The 21,917-nt window shown below is 37.2% G+C and overlaps 1 protein-coding gene across 47 annotated transcripts in view; it reads left to right on the top strand.

Moving 5' to 3' along the window:
• The window catches only part of TCF7L2 (transcription factor 7 like 2), a 266,504-nt gene extending 244,998 nt beyond the window's left edge, over nt 1–21,506 (top strand). For 4 of the 47 annotated variants that reach the window (XM_048504941.1, XM_048504931.1, XM_048504929.1 and 1 more), the window contains 7 exons: nt 1,060–1,185; nt 3,135–3,294; nt 4,118–4,225; nt 10,083–10,131; nt 10,673–10,723; nt 11,793–11,865; nt 19,348–21,506. In XM_048504941.1, the coding sequence (XP_048360898.1) occupies nt 1,060–1,185; nt 3,135–3,294; nt 4,118–4,225; nt 10,083–10,131; nt 10,673–10,723; nt 11,793–11,865; nt 19,348–19,786 (1,006 nt within the window). In that variant the 3' untranslated portion in view covers nt 19,787–21,506. Of the gene's footprint in view, nt 1–1,044; nt 1,186–3,134; nt 3,295–4,117; nt 4,238–10,082; nt 10,132–10,672; nt 10,724–11,792; nt 11,866–12,448; nt 12,522–13,261; nt 13,291–19,347 lie in introns of those variants that run through there. The other 43 variants (XM_048504939.1, XM_048504927.1, XM_048504925.1 and 40 more) reach the window with 35 other exon arrangements.
• Nucleotides 21,507–21,917: the final 411 nt, after the last annotated feature.

Raw genomic sequence — 21,917 nt, 5'->3', positions numbered from 1 at the left:
GTGTGTACATATATATAATGAATTATTTGAATTGTTTTATTTTTAGCAAGTATGCTTAGTCTTATTTTGTAAAAAATGACTAGATTGACATTCATAGGTTAGTATCTACTAGACCAGGGGTAGGGAACCTGTGGCTCTCCAGATGTTCAGGAACTACAATTCCCATCAGCCCCTACCAGCATGGCCAATTGGCCATGCTGACAGAGGCTGATGGGAATTGTAGTTCCTGAACATCTGGAGAGCCGCAGGTTCCCTACCCCTGCACTAGACTATGGAACTAGTCATAGCTTTCGTCCCTTTTATTTGTTTTCTTTATTAAAATTCCCCAGTTTTCCCTCTTTTACTTTGCAAAGTCCCAATAAGCTTATATCCTTAGTATCTGTAGACCATGAAGTAGTGTCAAATGTTGCTTACACCAAAAGGTATTTTGGGATATTATGTGAACGATAGAATATTTCCCTTCTCTTCATTAGGCTTCTGTAATATATTTTTCATGGTTCTAAACAGATGTTAAAGCTAATACCCCACATTAATTTAAAATTTGATTGTATGCACATTTATTTCATGGTAAAGGTTAAACAAAACTTATTTATGATACATTTAATGAAAACATGATGAATACATTTATTAAGGAACATAATAGCACATAAATTGTGATGGTAGTTAATATTTTATTTCTCTGCTAATACCCATTAACAAAATAGGCATCCTTTAATTCTCAGTCTGGTTTGAGATTCAAATCTCCAGAGGCTGGTTTACCATGATATGCTATGACTAGGATTTATATGCTTTACAGGGAGGTAGATGAACAGAAATTCCATTGCATTTCCAAGTTTATACTCTGGATTTGTTACTGCTCTACAGATGTTAAAAATACTGAAGTCAGTAGTTATAGTAAATAGATAATTGGCTGTAATTATTTTTAAATGCTTAGTTTGTCATTAATTATTGTCTAAATTTTGTGTTCTTGTTGTATGCCTTTTTATTATATGTATATGCACACCCCTCCCCATTCATTCATTTTTATTCTGACGATTTACACAGTTTTCTCTCCTCTAGGTTCCCTCCACATATGGTCCCTCCACACCATAGTTTACATACAACTGGGATTCCTCATCCAGCCATAGTCACCCCAACAGTCAAACAGGAATCTTCTCAGAATGATGTTGGCTCACTCCACAGCTCGTAAGTTTTTTAAAAAGTATTCCAATTTCTTTACATATTTTAATTTAAACTTTGGTTAGCAGTTTAGGCTTTGCTTTGTCCTTCTATTGTAAATGTTGTGATGGTTGTTTTAAGTTTGGATATATAAACAGCCTCTAAACTACAGTAGGGCCTTGCCGTTGTTCAGGATAAATCAGTAACAGATGAGCTTTAAACACAAAAAGATTCCTTGTTGAAATCAGAATCTCCCTGGATCCATCTTCCCTTTGTCTGGAAGTAGAAATGTCTATAAAAATAGGTTTGTTACTTATTTAGTTCTGTAGAGTCTGCAGCAAACATAAATAAACTGTAAATTATCCAAGGCAGAGAACAAAACAGCCTGGCTGAAGCACTCTGAAATTCCTTATCAGCGTATTCATTGGTTTCATATTCAGAGTAGCAATATTGAGTTCGCACCACCTGAAACAAGCTCAGATGTCCCTGCCCAGGCACATTGGTTAGTGTAGGCAGAATAGTGTAGGCCATGTATTCCTATATGTCCTGCACACAATTACAACCCTCTCTCAATGGCCCAAATAAGAACACATACACAGGTGTTGGATATTAATTATTTGCCATACCTTTATGGATCAGAATCACATTCAGCCAAATCCAAAGGGCATCCCTGTGCCCAGCCTCTGTCCCTACTTAGCTGGAACACGTTAAACTGTCACTTCAGAGTTAGCGTCATAAAATTACTCTGTTGTGCCAAAACACAGTGTTATGTAAGGAGTCAAGGAGTCAAACAGGAGGGTTGCTTTACTGAGGTATCCAGCTGAGCATTGATGGAAAGAGGGTCTTGATCTGATCCAGCGAGCTTTTCATGTGTTCTTTGTGGTCACTCTCTTGTAACAGGTCCAGTTGAATAGGGCCTGACAGCATAGGGTTTTTTACTTTCTTCACCTAAACCATCTGGTATAGCAGAGAGCTTTGACTGTCCAATGCTTATACCCCCAAAATCTTGTCGGTGCTACTCAAATCTAGTTGTTCTATTTCAGACCAACATGGCTACCCTCTGAAACTTTCTTCACCTTTCAACCATTAAGGCATGTGAATATTTTCTTTCTGCCAACTTAATATTTGATTGAATGATGACCAATGGGACATGAGAGACCAGGGCTGATTACTTTGTGTGTCCTGCTGCTACTCAACCCTTACAAGATAGGAGGAAGGAGAGCTCCCCACCTATGACCCCTGATTCTAGCCTTAAGGCAATGCTGCCCTCCATTGAAGAGACTGGATTATAAAACTAGAATCTGCCTTTAACAGCTAGGCAAAACAGAAGTGTATTGTTTTAGAATAACAGCAATCAGACAGTCTCTATTTTTTAAAAGAGTGGCATAAGTAATCAGTAATAATGCTGTCAGTAATGCTGCTTTTCTAATGCTACCACCAGCTTTAATGGTTGATTTGACATGCTGCAAACATAACAAACCTCAATTGGTTAATATTTTGAAGTACAGAATTCTTATGTTGCATTGTGGAATGCCTGTTCCAGTTCTCAGCAATGATAGAAGGAATGAAAAAGGTTTTTTTCCCCTGGATTTTTATCGATATGCCAGTTTACAATCAAAATGTTGTCTGTACTATCTTTTAAATATGTTCTTATTTATCAGAGTCCTTGAAGTTAAAGCAGAATATAAAATATAAAAATAGATATGTTTCTGATATTCTGCAATGTGCCAGCAGTTGAAATACTTTTCTTCTTTGTACTGTTATGTAATAAGACCATACAAGTCTTAACAATATCATATAGGTATATCAAGGACATAAATACAGAAAGGATGATGACCCTTGACAGCTGGTTGCCAAATTTTCAGTTGTGACATAAAGCAAATATGATTCCATTAAAGTGGTTTTAATTGTGCTAGAAGAATTTAAAATGGGTTATTTTGTAAAATCTCCATTTGTTTTTTCTTTGAACCATCCAGAAAACATCAGGACTCAAAAAAAGAAGAGGAGAAAAAGAAACCACACATAAAGAAACCTCTTAATGCATTTATGTTGTATATGAAGGAAATGAGAGCAAAAGTTGTAGCAGAATGCACATTGAAAGAGAGTGCAGCCATCAATCAAATCCTTGGTCGAAGGGTAGGTAACTCACTAGACCTGTGTCTATGCATGTCAGGGCTATGGATGTGGTGTGTATGTTTACTAAGGGAAGAAAGGTGAGTACATCATGCGTCTAAATTGAAAAGATACACTTATACTGAGTGATTAAGGTTATGTGTCTGCCCAGTGGAACTTGTGTGCTCTTTCCTTGTCCTGCATCCTAACATTCTTGGAAACTCTTCTGCCTTAGAACAGGCTTACACCCCTTGGGTGGCAGAGCAAACCAAGTCTAATGTTCTGTGGTCTGCCAAGTGCTTGGTTATCAGCTTGCATTTACAGTCTACTCTCAACAAAGCCATAGAATTGAGAGCATAATTGCTAAGATGTGGAATATAAATTATCTTAAATATTTAATTTCTGACAAGTTATACTCTGAAGCTGGTGGGTTGCATATTGCTTAGCAGGTTGTACAGACTTGCATTACAGGTGGTAAAATTTGTGCTGGTAGAATATCAGAGTCTCAGGTGGGAAATATGGCTGAGTTTAAAAGGTTTTTAAAGGGTAGCCCCTTTAATGGGCTTTTCTTGTCTCGTTCAAAAGAATGGTGATAAAAGATGGAACAGTATTTGGAGGATTACATCTTTTCCTCTTCTAAAGGAAAAAGTCTATATCACTGTAAAAGATTACTTGAATCATAGTTGACCTGTCCTGAGTTAAATAAAACTATGAAACAAATAGGTTGCTATATTACTTTAAGTGGCTTCAGTTCTCTGAGCTTTGGAAGTAAATACTTACCATGTACAGTCTGTTCTACTAACGTAATGTTGTGCTTGTGGTTTTGTCTGCTTTCTTTCTTCCTCAGTGGCATGCATTATCCAGAGAAGAACAAGCAAAGTACTATGAACTAGCCAGAAAGGAACGACAGCTCCACATGCAACTTTACCCAGGCTGGTCCGCACGGGATAACTATGTAGGTGGCTATGTAGGTGGAATTTTTTTCAGTAGTAGAGCTTGTAGACAAGTACTGCTGTAATCTGCTGAAGTACGCCCACACATGGAAGACAAGCACTACTAATCCAGTAATTCTAGCGGATGTTTTGGTTTTGTCACCAACTCAATTGGATTCAATTGGCACCCCCTCTACTGGAGGAGGGTCCCTTTCTTGGGATAGTAAAGGTCAATTAAAAGACTGCAACTGAGGTGTGTTAGTCGAGCTCTGTGGGAACAAAATTCTTGCAGTGTGTCTCCCTGCTTTTGAGCAGTTTGGAAAACAAAAGAAAAAAGAGCTCCTTCACTATTCTCACCCTCATTTCCTCTCCCAACCCCCCAAATTAGTGCCTTGTTGCATACCTGTGTGAGAGTATAGTGGAAAGTGGAAGAATGGCTTACCCTAGCTTCAGAGAAGGACTGGCAAAGACTTGTTGGAAGTCTTGCTCTCAAGTGGGGCTAAATATATTATTCCACCCTCTACTTTTAATATTTTACTTTACTGTAATATTGCCTGTCATGCTTCTGTTGATGGTATCTTTGCCATTATCATGGAACTGTTATTGGTATACAGTCATGAGATGTTCTCATTTGCTGTTTTGTTCCTATCGAGAGAGCAAAAGACAACTGCTTGGCTTCAGAGATTTAATGCCCTGCTCTATCATAAGAGATACATGTAAACAGTCTTCCCCATGTGCTGCGAGTGTAGATATATTGCTGATCAGCGTTGTGTATTGCCATATTCATTCGATCCATGAAGTGGGCGGGGGCTAGGAAGGGATGCACATCAATGGCCATGGTTTTTAATCAGTGTCTACAGCTACCACAGAACAGAGAGCCAAACACTGTAGGCATTAATTAATTATGAAGCCTACATTCAAGGAACAGCTACATATTACTTGGAAATATGACCAAAATTAAAGATTTGTCTAGATATGAATTGGTAAGGATCCATGAAGCATCCCAAATACAGTTAACTAATTTCTGAATGGCTCTGAGCAGAGCTAGAGCTAGACATGTTCAATGTATGTTACAGCTTAAGGACCTTGGATTAAAAAAGACCTCTAAATATTTAAAAAATACTAAATTTCAGTTTTAAAATAATAGATATTTTGTAATTCTATGGATTTTAACATTTGACATCGTTTAGGATCTTAGCATGTCTTCATACAAACTTTCGCTCTAGCCATACTTAGTGCAAGATCACAAAGTAAAATGGGCTGGGGGGATATCTATCAGAGAGAATTGAAAGCTAGTGAACAGAATTAAACTCCAAATTAAAATTACATAAAAACTGGCATAAGTGCTATGAACAATCAATCAATCAATCAATAGGCTGAAAAGAGAAGCCCAAATCAGCCCAGATATACGTAGTCTTATCAAATACCCGATTCAATCAAAAATTGTTTTCCAAATCATCAGGTAAGTAAAGTGACAGAAAATGTGTTGGTTCCCTATTGGGTTGCCAGTGTCTGGTCACTGGCATGAGGGTTATGTTTGGGGTAGAAGTAAAATTGAAGTAAATCCTAGAAGTAAAATTGAAAAGAAAAATAAGGCCTCGTCTACTTATAGGAAGGTCTGACCATAGAGTTCCTGGCAATTCCTAGAATTATTGGAAATGGCAAGGGTAGCTCCAGGAACTGACAGAAACTCAATGATGTTGCAATGCTAAGAAGTTCTGTGGTCAGAACTTCCTTGAAAATAGACAAGACCTTATTTTTATTTTTTTATTTTTTATCCCTAGGAAGAGCCCCCTTCCCTCAGTTTGGCCCCAATTTCTGTTCTCTAACCAGGTGAGCATTGACAAGCAACAGCTGCAGTTACCTGGCAGTCTCCACCATAAGCAGGCAATGGAAACCCCACTTAGGCAGCTGATTCTACAGACAACAGTCATAGTTGGCAAAAGTCTGCCTTCTTGGGGCGACCTGTCACAAAGGAGGCCCTGTACCTTTAAAGAGTTGTGTAGTATAGGAAATACTGCTTTATTAATTCCTGTGTGACAGGCTGTATGTCTTAAATTTCTTCTTTTAAATAACTGTAAAATGTACAGAAATCCTGGCATCTGCTCATTTTTACCACTGACAGTTAAGCTTCTTATTAGCACAATTCTTTCTACTACGAGTGGGACATATTATTTCATCCCCCCCCCCCCCCTTAATATGCTATTAACATACTGAAGTAATTGTCCAAAAGCATAAATTTGTTAGTTTGAAAATTAGGCTGTTTGTGTTCTTCCATAGCTGTAATCAGTTTGCCTATATAAGGAAATCCCTCTTTGCAGAGAGGTACATGGACATGTTAGCAAGCAATATTTAAAGAATTCCATTTGCTGAATGACCCTTGAAGATGAAATATTTATTTAAAAATCTATATGTGCTATCAAAACCTGCACACAACCCTTTTATTGAAGGTTCTCCTTTTCTTCTTTAAAATGGATTCCTCTGACCTCCCATTTCATCCTCAGCTTTTGAACATAAAACAGAAGCTCGAAAACCTCTTTTGAGGAGAAGGAAGTGTTTTTGTTACAATTTAGGAGGAACTTATTCCCATCTTTATCACCGAATTCATAGCCCATATTTGCTACTGTGAATGGACTGCAGTGAGACCACAGGGCCGAGTCATTCTTGGTCTTCTGCAGTCTAATTTCCTCTTGGGAGTTCAAGAGGGAGTATCATTGGGATGTGCTATAATGCTTGAAAGAGCTTCAGAAAATGTTCTCTCTGCCTGAGTGACTGTGTCACTGACAGATGGGCATGTATGGTGTCTTAAATGTTTTGGACCTTTACATTTGTCCTCAGCGTGTGAGCACTGAAAATCTCTTTCTTCTCATGTTAAAAAGGATGGGATGAGAAAGCTGATGCATTCCCAGCAGCTTGAGGCTCTATCCCCACCTGACCTTCAGGGAAACCTCACTTCAGTAGGAAAGCTCAATAGCTTTGGATCACACAAGGACACCTACAAGGGTTTTACTTTTCTCTCCATACCACTCAGAATTCTTGACGTTTATCCTTTCCCATGGGCTTTATTTGGACAACAGAGTTCCTAGGACGAAAAAAGAAAGTGCATGTATTTGAGTGTGGTGGAATTTTGTCAGGGGACCTCCTATCTGATTCTAACCTTGTTATCCATCACACACAGAATGGCATTTGCCACCCCTAATCCATTAATGAAAGGATCATCTGCCACTTTGTTTCAGAGATTCAAGCAAAACAGTAACCAAAATTAAATGTTGTTTTATTTAAATCAATTAAAATATCTCAAAATTAAAATTCTGAAAATGTTCAGATTTTGATTAATTTCAAGGCCAGGTTGTGACACTAACAAAGTTACCTTGGGAAAATATGGCGTTACCACTGGGCTCACAGCTGACCCATGATCATGTGGGAGGATTATCTATGTCAGCTGTCAGATCAATATGGATAATAGGAAGAACTGCTGTCATTTTAGTTTTATTACATTTCTCATTAGATGCCTCATCCTTTCTGTTGCATTGATGTATATTGTGTTGTGATCTGCCTTGAGACTCGCTGACAAAGATGGATAATATAAAATGTGCGTTGTCCTGTGTGTGGTGGATAACAAGGTGATAAAGTAAATGAATAAATAAATAAAAAGTCCCAAACCCAGGAAATAGATTACTGGAGACAAAATTTTAGCCAGGTTGTTCTGATCTAGTAAGGCCAGTTTTTTGAAACTACAAAACCAAATTCTGACAGCTAAGGCTCTACATATTTTCCAGTGCAACATGGAAATTGTTAGACAGTGTACATTTGATATTCAGTCAGTGTTAAATGAGCTTATGGCCCAAAACAACTATTGTTCATTCTTTGCTGGAAAAAAATATTGGGATTAAACTAATGGTACTTATAAATTTTAATGCCATTAATAGGACAGTGTGGAGCACAGTGTTCTTCATTGTTTTTGCACACACACAGAAAGCGACACCCTTATGTTTTCTGCTTGCCCCATCGTGATATTTCAACAGTAGTTTAAACTGTAGTGACTTCAAAGATTTATTCTAAGCAGAACATGGGAAAACCTAGCTAATTTTATCAATATCAGTCGATTTTCTTAACTTGCGTCTCATAAATCAGTAACGGATTATCTATTGGTTTACAATGGAAACCCTGCATAAGTGGTGCTGGTTTATGTTCTGAAATTATTAATTAATGCTGGAGCCATTACTGTGGACATTTTGAATACTGAAGCTGTAACCTTCTTTTGTAAATCACCTTATATGTAAGGTAGACTATGTGGTCTTTAACTGGAATTGGTAAATTCTCAATTTCTGTCATAGTACCTCAGTGCATTAAATATTTACACAGGAACAGGCACATGCACAGTCCTCCTTCTATTACTAGAAGGTTCTCCTGAACAAGAATTTACTTGTCACATCCAAAACAGCAGGGTACCAGTTTACAGCTTGAATGAGTGAGGAGGAACAAGTTCAAAGGCCTTATGCCTGGAGACTTGCAGGAGTTGCATCTTCAAAAAGAACATTCACATCTCCTCTTCTTACTGGTACATACCAGGGAACATAAACATCATAGTGGACATGCTGAGTTGAAACCCAAAATGAAACGCTGATGTGGGAACTAGACCAAGCTACTGAAGAGAAGACATCACAAATCTAGGAAAACCTTTTCCTTACCTTCCTTAGGGAAACAGCCAGGCCTCAGAAAGTCAACAATTGTTCTCATTCGAAGGAAAAGATATCAATTTACACTTGTATAAATAGAGTAATCAGTGTCTGTTACCCCTTATGAATGTACATTAGTAGCTTTTTCTTATTTCTTCATAAATAACCACTGGGATTTTTGTAGTCACTGACTGGACAAAAAGCAGTAGTCTACCTGGAGCTAACAAAAAGCAATAGTCTACATGAAGCTAATAAATAAAGAGAAAACTGTGCAGCTGTTTAATGTTACAAGTTCTCCTGCTTCACCACTATGGAATAATCTTTTTGTTAGGAGTCCTAACAAAATATTGTATGTTACTATATTGTGTATTACTATACTTATAGTATTGTATGTTATTATACCTATATATTCATCCAGCTTATTTTGTTAGATGGTATAGTTTATAAACGGACCCATGTTTAACATGTTTTCTGTCCATGTGTACCTTTATGTATTCATAAGAATGTCAGACTTTGTAGAGTAACTTTCGAGTAGAGCATTTTTCCACAGTCTTGTTTGTGTATTAAAAGGAAAAGGATATCTGTGTCAAATGGTTAAGTAATGTGGGCTAGTTCTCATCTTCAGTTACTTGTTATTCACTCCCATTTTTCAGGGTTTTTTTTAGATTATTCTAAGCCAGCAACAGTCCACATTAACACTCATGTTCCTTGTATTTTTGTTCTTCAGTTGGACTCCTCCCTTTTGTAAGAATTGGTTTCTTGAACTGAAAAAAAAAACCTGTTTACGCAATGGCACATACTTTTCCGATTTGTCAAAGCAGTTCTTTTACCAACTTTTTGTTTTGTACGTTTACTAATTGTCATGAGTATTAGACAGGGAAGAGCTGTCAACATTTTTATTTTATTATATTTTTTGTTAGAGCTGCCTCATCAATCCTGGGCCTTTGATTCTCTTTTTGTATATGATGTCAGTTATGTTATTAGGATGGCTGAAGTATTTGTACAAGTGGAATGAAATGTAGTGAAGAAGTTACGGAATATGAGCTGTTGAAAGTACCTTATTGCCACACTCAATGAAGCTTAGGATGGGGTGGTGGGAATGTGTTCAATTCTAGCAGGCTTTGCAAAACAGTTACTTGCCTTGTCTTCTCTTGAAAGAACAGTTTGTAGGCATCATTTCATGAATTTCTGTTTTGTTCAGGGCAAGAAGAAGAAGAGGAAAAGGGACAAACAGCCAGGAGAGGCCAATGGTAAGTAAATATTTGATTTATTCTTTGGTGGAACAGTGGAAACCACAAGTTCCTAATACTGCTTATGAAGAAGTCAGTTAGCAATTTGTCAGTCTCCTTAGGAAAGAGCCATTATTACATCCAGCTTTTTCTTTCTGGATTTTAGATAGACCTTGGTCATTTGCTTATTGCAGGCCTTTTAAAACTGGCAACCACAATTGTATGCATGAGCTGCATATTGCAACAGTAGTCAGATTTGTAGCTGCAAAACCATTCACTGCAGAGCCATAGTTTGTTAGTGCCTGCACCATTTTTATGAAAGAGGTCTGCTGAATGTGAGTGAGTCTGTGCATGTGTGTGAGTTTGGTATTAATATGGGCTGTGTGTTCCGATGCATGCCTTTACAATGGTAAATTGCAGCCATTTAACAAAAAATTAAGGAGGTTTGTCATTTTCTAGAAAATTAGAAATACTGCATAGGCAATATCATAGTCGATTTTTTTAAAAAGCCCTGATTACATTTTTCTTTGAAGCCTTTGTATAATTTGTTCTTTTTTTTCAGAACACAGCGAATGTTTCCTAAATCCTTGCCTTTCACTTCCTCCGATTACAGGTGCTAATGTCATTTTCCGCCATTTAAAATAGTTCTGTAAACTGCTTTTAATTTTTTTTATCCTGCCATGTTAGATTTTATTAATATTTAAACACTGACATTAAAAATAAACTTTACCATTCACACGTTTGTAGTGTGTGTGTGTGTGTGTATATATATATAGATATATATATATATATTCATGTGATATGGTTAGTTTTTTGTTTTTGTTTCTAATTTGCTATTCAATTGCTATTAAACGGTAATGCAGTAAAATAACTCAGTTATACTAACTGTGCAAATTGAATATGCAGTATTTCTTTAAAGAGACTGATGTAAACTGGAATAAACTTAATAATGAACCTCCTTAATCTAATGGCATTTTATGCAGCACCCACTAAAGTCTTCTCATGCCAGCATGCAACAGCATCTCTTTTTTTAAATTGTTTTACATTTCTTCTCAATTAGTATTCACTTGCTTTGCTTGCATACTGCTTGCTTCCATGCTTCTGCTCATGTTATTTCTGGCTGGAACTAACATGCCCACTTGCAATCTGCTTGTTCTGATCCATTTCTTTTTGTTTTGAGTTTTTAAAAAATCCCCCAAGAATGTTTATTTTCAAAGCTGCATTATCCCAAAGAAATAGATTTTCTTTTGCCCCTTTTTTTGATGAGGAAAGCATGCTAGTGATCTAATTTCCATACGCTTCTTTTCTTCCTATGCTTTTCCCCCGTAAGAAATATCTAAACAACAGGACAGTGCAAAAGCATTGTTTCCACAAACCCATTTTGAGGGGTCTTGTGTTGATGAATCGTGTTTCCAGTTCCTCTTAAATCAATTTAAAAGACAGTGCTTATCAAAGGGATACTGCAGCTTTAATTGCAACAGCTAATTTCAAGAGTATTATAAATGCAATATTCGCAATTTTAAAAATAAAACATTCAGCAGTCAATACTTTGCAATTAATAATGAGGTCATTGATTTTTATTTCCTTTTTATTTTATTTTTTCTTATTTTATCTCCTCTCTCTCTCTCTCTCTCTCTCTCTCTCTCTCTCTTTCTGCTCGCTTCTTTCTTGACCTCATTCAGACCTGAGCGCTCCTAAGAAATGCCGAGCGCGCTTTGGCCTTGATCAACAGAATAACTGGTGCGGTCCCTGCAGGTGTGTATAGTCTTCCCCCGACTTGCTATGGCTGGTTTTGCAGCTGGTTTATTTGGTACTTCTCCCTGCCCCTCCCTCTTCTCCTGCTTTGTTGCTTTGTAGCTTTGTGTTGTGATCTAGAAGACACAAGGGAGTGGGATGCTGCTGCGAATGATCATCTCTTTCTGTTGAAAGGATTTTGCTTTGCCCCCCCCCCTCATTTGTGTTTCCTCCACCCACCTCCTCACTGCCGCTAGCTGAAAAAATACCCACTGTAAGACAGCATCAGCCTAGACCTGCACACAAAACCCCATCCTCCTCTGTGGAAAGTTGCATATCTTTTTGTGAACATTGCCAAACATCCTTTGATATTACAGTTTAGAGTGCACCAGGGAAGATATAAAGCTAAGTGAAGGGAATGCACAGCAGGCTTAGGCATTGCAGGTATGAGTTGCCTTGCAGAGGTCCTCTTTCTTTCAAGCCCTTTGGTGTGAAAGATTGCCAATTGAACTGAGAGAAATGTTAGCTAAAGCTAAGATTTCACGTCCAACTGAGCTCTATCCACCATTGTGTTGTATTTTTTGTGTTTACCTTGTGCTAACAGATGCAAATACTCCAAAGAAGTGTCGGGCATTGTTCGGACTTGACCGACAGAGTTTATGGTGCAAACCATGCAGGTATACTACCCGTTAGGCCTTTGGGAAACTAAAAGCATTCTGTCATTTAGTGTTACATGTGTGATTTATTTTTTAATCCTTTATCCCTTCCGCTCCTTACCTTCCCTGCTACTACAACATCAGTTGCTAATAAATATGTATCTTCATAAGTCTTTGCTAATTCAATGCAAATTTCTTCCCTTTCTTGACCAATAACATATCTCTTGGTGGCAGCTGGGAATTGTTACACCCTGTAATGCAGAAGCTATTGTTTCTCGGTCAGATGAATATGTTGTGGACATTTATACAAGCTTCTGTATGTGTGCCCACAGTCTCCAAAGGATTTTAAAACATCATATCACTGCAATACCAATAATTTCACTATGAAAAGTGAGAATTTTGCAGTCTTTTAATAAATGTGTGTGTCTTTGAAAGCTCATATTACTCTTAAGATTCATATTTGGCATAATTTTTAAGATGCCTTCAGGAAATCTTTGCAGTGCCAACTTGTTACTAGCCCATTAGGTTCACATCTATTGATGAGTTATTTTGTTACTCAGGTGTTCAGTTTATACATTAGTGGCACCAAAGGCCAAAACATTTCAAACATTTGTTTTATGACAGGTTTAAATGAAAACCTGTAGCTCCATGGGTAAATTCTGTAGGCACATGTTCTTTGGTGAAGGGAAGCAAACTATCTCTTGTTGCATTCTTTTTCCCTTAATATGGTTAAATTTGTTATTTCTTTGTTCTGATCCAAGCAGTCTTTGAATTTGGAATATTATAATGGTAGGTATTTCAGTCCAGTGCACACTCTTCTCTGTATGTATTGCTTCCCTCCTCACCTTTCCCTCTGATTCACACCCATACCATGTGCTTCATACTTTTTTAGAACATAGAGCAGTTATTCATATTCTGTGCATGTTGACCCTGTTAGTTGTGTGATGCTAAGTTTTTAAACATGAATTGAAAATGTACTGTCCATCTAATTGTTAGATAAAGTTCATGCATCGTCCTTCAAGGGCTGCATTTCCCCTAAATCCTGTGACCTCCCATCTAATGCATGCTTAAGCACTGTGATTTGTGTGGTAGGTGTGCCAGTGATAGCTGAGGTCATTTCAATAGCAATATTAAATTCATTTTAAAAATCACAATATCAACTTAAATGGTGAAGAAGATGGCTTAATATAGCTAATATTGTCTATAGTCCATCTAATTAGGTTTACCTGGTGTTTGACAGCATATGAAATGAGTAGTTATGTGGCCTATAACAATCATTTTTATAGGGTTGCTCCACTAAAATCACTTCTGCATAGGATTTCATTGAGTTTCCCAATAGGTGGAAAATCAAGCTCTAAACCAGCAAATAATTTTTACGGGATATTTTGAATAAAAAGGCAGCTAATAAACCACCATCTTTGGGTCCACCTATTGATCAACAGCCACATGGGCTGAGACTGGGAAGCAATCCTAACAATTCTTTCAGTATTGTTCAGTGGGTTTGATCTCAGGAAACTGTCCTTAGGGTTGGAGTCATTGGCAAAGACTCCTTCACCTTCTGTTTGAGTATGAGCAGTATATATCTGTCCTGCTTTTCACCCTGGAAAAGTAGCTTCATTTGGGTGAGAATGTACAAATGAAGGTGCCTTATACTAAAAGACCATTGGTCTACCAAAGGCTTATTCCGCACACGCAAAATAATGCACTTTCAAGCTGCTTTCACAACTGTTTTTGCCATTCCGCACAGCTTCAAAGAGCCCTGAAAGCAGCTTGAAAGTGCATTATTTTGCGTGTGCGGAATGAGCCAAGGTCAGTATTATCTCCTCAAACTGGCAGTGGTCCTCCAGGTCTCAGGTAGGGGTAGATGAACCTGACTGAATATGGGGTGGAAAGGGATTGGTACCTAGAGGCTAAACAAAACTCCTGGTGGGAAGCCTTTGAGACCAATCCCCTAGCCTTATCTAAAATCATGCTTCTTATTAGCCATCCTCGGAGGGGCTGTAGCTCAGTAATAGACCTATAGAAAGTCCAAGATTCAATCTTCATCATCTTTAGTTAAAAGGACCAGGTAGGAGGTAACATGAAATACCTCTGCGTGAGACCACAGATAGCCACTAACGCCAGTCTAAGTGGAAAGCACTGACTGTGATGGACCAGTGGTATAAGACAGCTTCATGTGCCTTTCATGTATCTTCAAAGCCAACATTCTGCTATTTTAAAGTCTCACATTTAAAAGTATCCCAAAGTATTTATTATCATGTCATTTTTGTTTACATAATTTCAGTTTAATTCAAAAAGCAGTATTGTAGGCCAGGATCTTTCTTTCAAAAGTAACAGTGTTCAAACCACAACAAAAGCACATTAACTTTGCATGATTTTAATCAACTCTATTATAATAGATTTTGATAAACTACACTTATTTAGATTGTTGCTTTTTTTGCTTTAATTTCAGTGTTGTTCTAAAATTTAATTTTAAGAACTAGATTGTCCAATGCACAGCTCAGTGATGGAATACAAACTAGCCTCTACACGCAACATTGTGCACATTGAACTGCATGCACATAGAGGGGGAATGGGCATGACTATATACAATTGTTGCCCTACATTCTCCCTCCCGTTCATATTCTCCCTCCTATGATTAGAAATATTTGAAAAAGCAGCATTCCCATTCACAGGGAAAGGACTGAACTTACATGTTACCTATGTGAATGGATTCTGCTCACAAATAAGTGACTATGCATAGATGGGCTGGTGCGAGTGTTCCTCCCCCAACCATATTGATTTCAATGTGTGTAATGGTGCATATAAGAGCTGCACATAAAAGCTACACTAAAATAGTGATGGATATATCTTGCAAACTATGCACCTGATTTCTGTCAGAAACAGTATTAGAAATTGATTTCAGGGGTTCATATAAAAATGAGACAGTGACTACAATGTCATTATTAATATTTACAAGGCACTTAACTATCAAAATACACATTAGTTTTTGTTAGGAATGTATCTTGGTCTGTGTTTTAAGAATACACTTATTTAGACATTATCTAGAACATAGAATTCATCATTTTAAAGGTCAGAATAATCATCTGACATCAGTTAACCAAGAGGTTTTTATAGCTGGTTGTTTAAAGCTGTCTTTACTGCCACTAAGCAAAGCACCTTCACATCTGAATTCCAGTCATTTCTCCATGTTGCTCCACATTTTTACTCTATATTCTAAATAAAGACATTATTGAGCCAAGTATTTTGATCATCCCTGAAAAATAGAGCTTCACATGTGCAAAGACTTAACCAAAGCTGTTTATTTATTTGGCAATTCTGTGGTTTTTCCAGTGAAACACAGGCTGATTCCGCATGAGCCAAAAACAGCAGTGTGAAAATGGTGTAAAGAGGTTTAAAACGGTGTAAAAGGGTTTATACTGTTTTCACACCACTGTTTTTGGCCCATGCGGAATCAGCCACAGAAAGCAATAATAAAATATCCTGAAAACTGCAATACTTTTTTTAAAAAAAGTATCTAGTTCTGAAAATTTGAGGAGAGGTCTAAAAAGAAAAGGCAATATCAGCACCTCAGGAAAGGGAGGAGATTGCCATTGGCTGATAGATGCTGTAGATGCCCATTTTTCTGACTAGTGGGATAAATTATACATATGAAAGTTGCTTTTAATTATCTAAAATGTACACTTAGCACAGGATCTTTGGACGTATATACATCACTGGGCTTGTCTTTTTTGTGAGCAGGGAAACACTTTTATGTTGATTTGTTTCCTTTATGTATGCCCACCTTTCTTCCCACTGGGGATTTAAGTGGCTTAGGCTGATTCCGCATGGGCCAAAAACAGCAGTGTGAAAATGGTGTAAAAGGGTTTAAAATGGTGTAAAAGGGTTTATATTGTTTTCACACTGTTTTCACACCGCTGTTTTTGGCCCATGCGGAATCAGCCTTTCATTCTTCTCCCCTCCTCTTTGTATCCTCACAACAATCCTGTTGGGTGGGTTGGCCTGAGAGTGTAAGACTAGCCCAAGGGCATCCAGCAAGTTTCCACGCAGAACAAGAATTCAGCCTAGGTCTCCCAAATCTTAGTCCAAACTTTAACCTCTACACCACACTGACATTTCATAGTTTGTACATATGTAAATGTTTTTCTAATCTGTTGGAGTATGCAACAACCATTATATATGAGCTTCAACACATCAGTTCCTGATGTATTTATTTTTAATCCATCTTTTGCCTCAATCATCCTGGACAAAAGACTGATTCTGACTTCTAAGTAACTTAAGAAGTGGGTGACTATCAAACCCATAAAATACCATTTGTATCTTGACTATTTTAAATTTTGTCATAGTGGGCTCTGGCTTTTGTTAGCCAAATGCTGCCATGAAATTCTTAAATTCTGCAAAAAGAATTGGTGGCAGGAAGGTGGAGGAAACTGAATTTGGGTGCTGATCTCAGCCCTTCTTAAGGATGAAACTTCAAGTGCAGAAATGTAGCTAATCTTTTCTGTCTTAATGAAAGAACCTATTGTTGGCATCATATGGACTTTCCATTGTATGGTATGCCTATGACCGCAAAATCTTTTATTAAGGAGAAGCATCTGAGAAATTGAGTGGGCGGAGAACTGTTTCACCCAGCACATTGTTCCATAAAGTATCCCTGTCCCTGTACCAGTTGTGCTGCATAGACTGTTAAGGACTCATCCACAAAGTCCTCATGACTTTTATTGGTAGAGCTCACGGTCGTATTTGGAAAAAACTGCTGTCCAGCCGAGATGGGAGTGTTTTGCATGTTGTGTGCTGAGTGTCTTCATATAATGGCCTCCCCTAAATAACAGCACCATTCTGTTAATATAATCTTGTTCATTTCCCATGGGTTGGTCAAAAAATTGCTGCTTTGAACTGTTAATATGGTAACATTGCCTCCTTTCAGTCTGAAGGGACTAATTAAATAGCAAGGAATAAAGAACATAAAATAGTTCAGGCCAGTGGGTTACATTAATTTCTTGCTAATAGATTTCCAGTATTTATTTCTCAGGTAGGAGACTACTAGCAAGGTTCTGTTTAGAGCCCACCAAAATTCCTTTTCATCTTTCAACTTTGCTTAATAAAGCATGGATTGCTGTTGCCTGCCATCTTGCACATTTTCTCTTTTCTGTTATTTTCTGCTCTTATTTTTGTTTCTGCTTCTGTTATTTAATTTTTTAAAGTTTTGAATGCATGACTGTCTTAGTTTCTAGCATGTCTTAATCAGCAGGCTAATATAATTGAAATTCTTTATTGCCCTAACAATTGACTTTGCTTTATGGAGCTTTGGGTGGAACCTGAGTTTTTGTCTAGGGCAGGGAGAGGGGGATGTTAGTCACTCCCAGATTCCTGTAGGAATTAAAAGAGCAGGCTCCTTAGGATCCTTAGCAATATAGCTGCTAGTTTCTTTGATGCACCCATGTCACAGAAAGTATTAATGTTACCACAGAAGCCAAAGGTGCTATGGCAGAGCATTGTACTCACACAAGCCTCAGTAAAGTGTAAAGGAGCAATATGTAAAGGAAAAGTGCTAGGTGAATTGGTCTCTTAGTGGGAGCAGTTCTCACCTTGGATATGTGAGTAATAATTCTCAGATTACAGATTTTTTGTTTTGTTTTTTGGTATTGAGCACAATCAAATCAGTGGAAATCTCATCAGCTGACCTTGATAATTCAGCGTTTGGGTCAGTGTAGAACTTATCTTCTTCCCACTTGTGGGGACAGTTTCAACAAACATCCATTGGCTATATAGCTTACATACGTTTTGCTTTTCATAAAACTCACCTGAAATTCTTATGATTACTAGTGTGTGCTAATAATGTAATTGTTACATTGACTTGTCCTTTTGGCCCCAAACTTTGCTTTCTCTTTTTAAAAAGAATCTGTGGTACCCAGTGCGTATCTTTTCTACAGGATGCGTACATTGAATGCCTAATACTTTTGTTATATCACCAAACATACTTTCTGAACATAAGGCAGTAAATTCAATGGAAAAGTGGCATCCTCTGGGTACAGCTTAATTGATTTTGATAAATGTGGTTGGAGGGGCAGCTTGGTCTAATAGGTTTAACTTTCTGTGAAGCTCTGTTTTCTAATGGTTTTTTATGTACCTGTTATTGTTGAGTTTGTACACTTCACCTTTGAAGTTGCAGGAATGAATTCAGGCAGCATTCCTATAATAAAATAGAAACAAAATAGTTCCTTTTCCCATTCCCATCCTTACAAAAATGTGATAAGCCACAACCTGCAGGTCATTCAACCAGTTATTCCTGTTAATTTGGATGATATTTCTGTTCATCTTTCTTTTTCTTCATTCCCCCTTTGATTCTTCCTATTACTCTCTCTTCTGTTTTTGTTTTTTGTTTTGTTTGTTTGTATGACACTGATATATATTTTTCCTTATGGTGTGGTTCTGAACAGAAACAATCAGGAGTGGTAGATCCTCGGCTACGTTCATATTGCAAAAGTGGGGGTTCTTCTAACCGAGACAAAAAGTCACGAAAAGGAAACTCCAGAGTCAGGCTTGGTATCAGCCAAATGAAACAATCTATACTGTTTTTAATAGGACAATAGGAATTTAAACAGCTCAAAAATAATTTTGGTTGTTCCTAAGAGAAAGTAAGCTGATTTTTGTTTTTAAAAAAGTTTTCCAAGTGAGGCAAAGAGTAAATTCTTCTAGACAGTAGGAAGTTAGATTCCTTAAACAATAATTGTCCACATGTAACCAGCACCATTGTAATAGGATGTAGCTGCTTTTGGATAACTTTTTTCTTTTTCCAGTAGCACCTTTGCCTTCTATTCACAGAGGATTCTCTCCCTGTTTCTAGGAGAAAAAAAAAGTGCGTTCGCTACATACAAGGTGAAGGCAGCTGCGTCAGCCCACCCTCTTCAGATGGAAGCGTACTAGACTCTCCTCCGTCTTCTCCTAATATGCTAGCCTCCCCCACAAGAGACTCAAAACCACAGACTGAACAAACCCAACCTCTCTCACTATCATTGAAACCCGACCCTCTGGTACACCTCTCAATGATGCCACCCCCGCCGTCCTCCATAGTCCTGACGGAAAACTCCACTAGCAAATCCAGCAGTTTGTCTGCTAGTAATTGTCAGAATGGGGGTTTAGAACATCAGCCTGCCACTTTACAGCAGCCAGCACCATCCTCTTCTTTGTTAGCACAACCATCAACATCATCCTTGCATTCCCACAATTCTTTGGCTGGGACCCAACCGCAGCCACTCTCGCTTGTAACCAAGTCTTTAGAATAGCTTTAGCCTCTTGTAGCCCCTTTGTTATTTTTCTGTATGTTGAGATTTGGGTTTTTTTCCCCTTTTGTTGATATTTTTTTAAAATTGTGCCATATGGCTACATTAGTTGATGTCTATCGAGTTCATTGGTCAATATTTGACCCATTGTTAATTTCGATTCTTTCCCTTTTGAATATGTAGATGAGAAAAAATTCCTCATGATTCTGCCAAAATTTTTATCAACAGCTGTTTAAAGTCTTTGTAGCGTTGAAATATATATATATAAATATATACATAACTGTTATGTAGTTCCAATAGCTTAGTTTCAAAGACTGATTTTAAAAATGAAAAAGAAGCAATTTTGAAGCAGCCCTTGCAGAAGGTGTTGGTTCTTTATTATTTGTATTAAATACGAGCTTGCGAACCAATCATTTTACATCTGGTTTTTACAACTTTTTAAGGGCACAATGAATGCAGTGCCACTAATTTTTTTCTCTTTTTTTTGTGTGTGATACAATTTTTCTTGTGATGTTACTTGTTATTGTTTAAATGTACAGAAACAAAGGGTTAAAATGTGTTAATATACCTTGTTCCATGGTGTTGTTCTTTTTTGGGGGAGGGAATGCTACTCAACAATTAAAAAGTATCACAACGCTATTGGACCAGTAGTATTTATTGCTTTAGAGATTGCTTGTTGTACCTGTATGTTGTCCCCTTTTAAAATGTTTTCTTTTTTCCTTGAAACATTGTATAAAGGTTTTTTTTCTCTTAGTGTAAGCATTATATATATAACAACTCATTTGTACAAGGTTTTTAAGTTTATATATAAATGTGTATATATATATTTTTTGTTGGCTTCTCTTTTTTGTTTTAATTTTTTAATTTGTTTTCTGTCACACAGTTGCCACAAAATGGACATTTGAAGATGGATCAATAGTATAAAAATTGCTTTAAAAGCCATTACATGAAATAAGACTTGAAAATTTAGCACAGGGCCTTTTAAAAATGCTGTTGCAAAAGCATCAGTGCCCCCTCCCTTCAGAACTGCAGATAACTTCCCTGCCACTTCTAGGCTGTGAACAAAACTTTTTACGTGCCAAAATTCTCAGTGATTTTCCCCTTTTCCCAACAAAATTTTATGCTGTATTTTTTTTTGTCCATCCTGTTTTGCTGTGATGTTACATAGGTAGATATGTATGTAGTTTATAATGTCACCTATTACAGATGTGTTTGGTAGCAGATTGTCCAGAAAGCATTTAAAAATGAAGAGGCGTAAACCCTAAAGGGCCAAATTCTGTATATTAGATTATCCATAAAAAGGAAAACCAAGACTGCCACTTTTATGTATACATACTACATACAGGTAGGTAGCAAACTTAAAAAAACCTAGGCATGTTGATGTTGCAAAAAACCTTTTTTAAAAGATAAAATGCTGTATAAAGCTGAAAAAATGTTCATCTGTTCATCCAGTGCCATTGTAGTTGACATGAAGCGATTGTAAAACTGTCTACAGTTTTCTTCTCTGGTTTATTAAGATGCTATGACTTTTTTTTGTGAATCCTTTTTTTTTGTGAATGTTTCCTAACAGTTGTGATGTTACTGTTCCGTTTTATTGCTCTTATTCCAGTTTTTTTTTCATCTCTAATGGTTTGGAAGCCATTTTTGTAATGAATAAATGTCCATGCTGTACAGTATCTGTAGCATGCAGTTCTGGATTAATAAAAGCAACTTAGTATGTGCAGATGAAGACTTGGCAGCTCATTTACCTATAGGCTTCTTCTAAACCCCACCTCAGCCCAAAAGGTTTTCAGCTTTGTATACTTCACATATCTCATAATAATAGCTTCTCTGAACACTTGATTATAAATTGCTAAATGAACAGCGAAATGCAATGAGGAATTACCATGTTTAAGTGTCTCTCTATTCCTAATGTGACTGCCTATTCCTGAGGATGTTTTGAAATGTTTCAGATCAGAAAAATCTGAGGCTGAACCAGGATCAGTCTTAATGTTTTCATTTATGAAGCCCATGCATTTGGTTTTGAAAAGTTGTGATACACTACAAGTATTAACCTGAGACAAACCAAATCTCAAAATCTAACTCTGTAACCTTTGATTTGCACAAACAGCAGGCATAGTGATGAATAGACAGG

Source organism: Sphaerodactylus townsendi, linkage group LG08 (assembly GCF_021028975.2).
Source record: "Sphaerodactylus townsendi isolate TG3544 linkage group LG08, MPM_Stown_v2.3, whole genome shotgun sequence".
NCBI classification, from domain to species: domain Eukaryota; kingdom Metazoa; phylum Chordata; class Lepidosauria; order Squamata; family Sphaerodactylidae; genus Sphaerodactylus; species Sphaerodactylus townsendi.
This window is presented reverse-complemented; position numbering and strand designations above follow the sequence as displayed.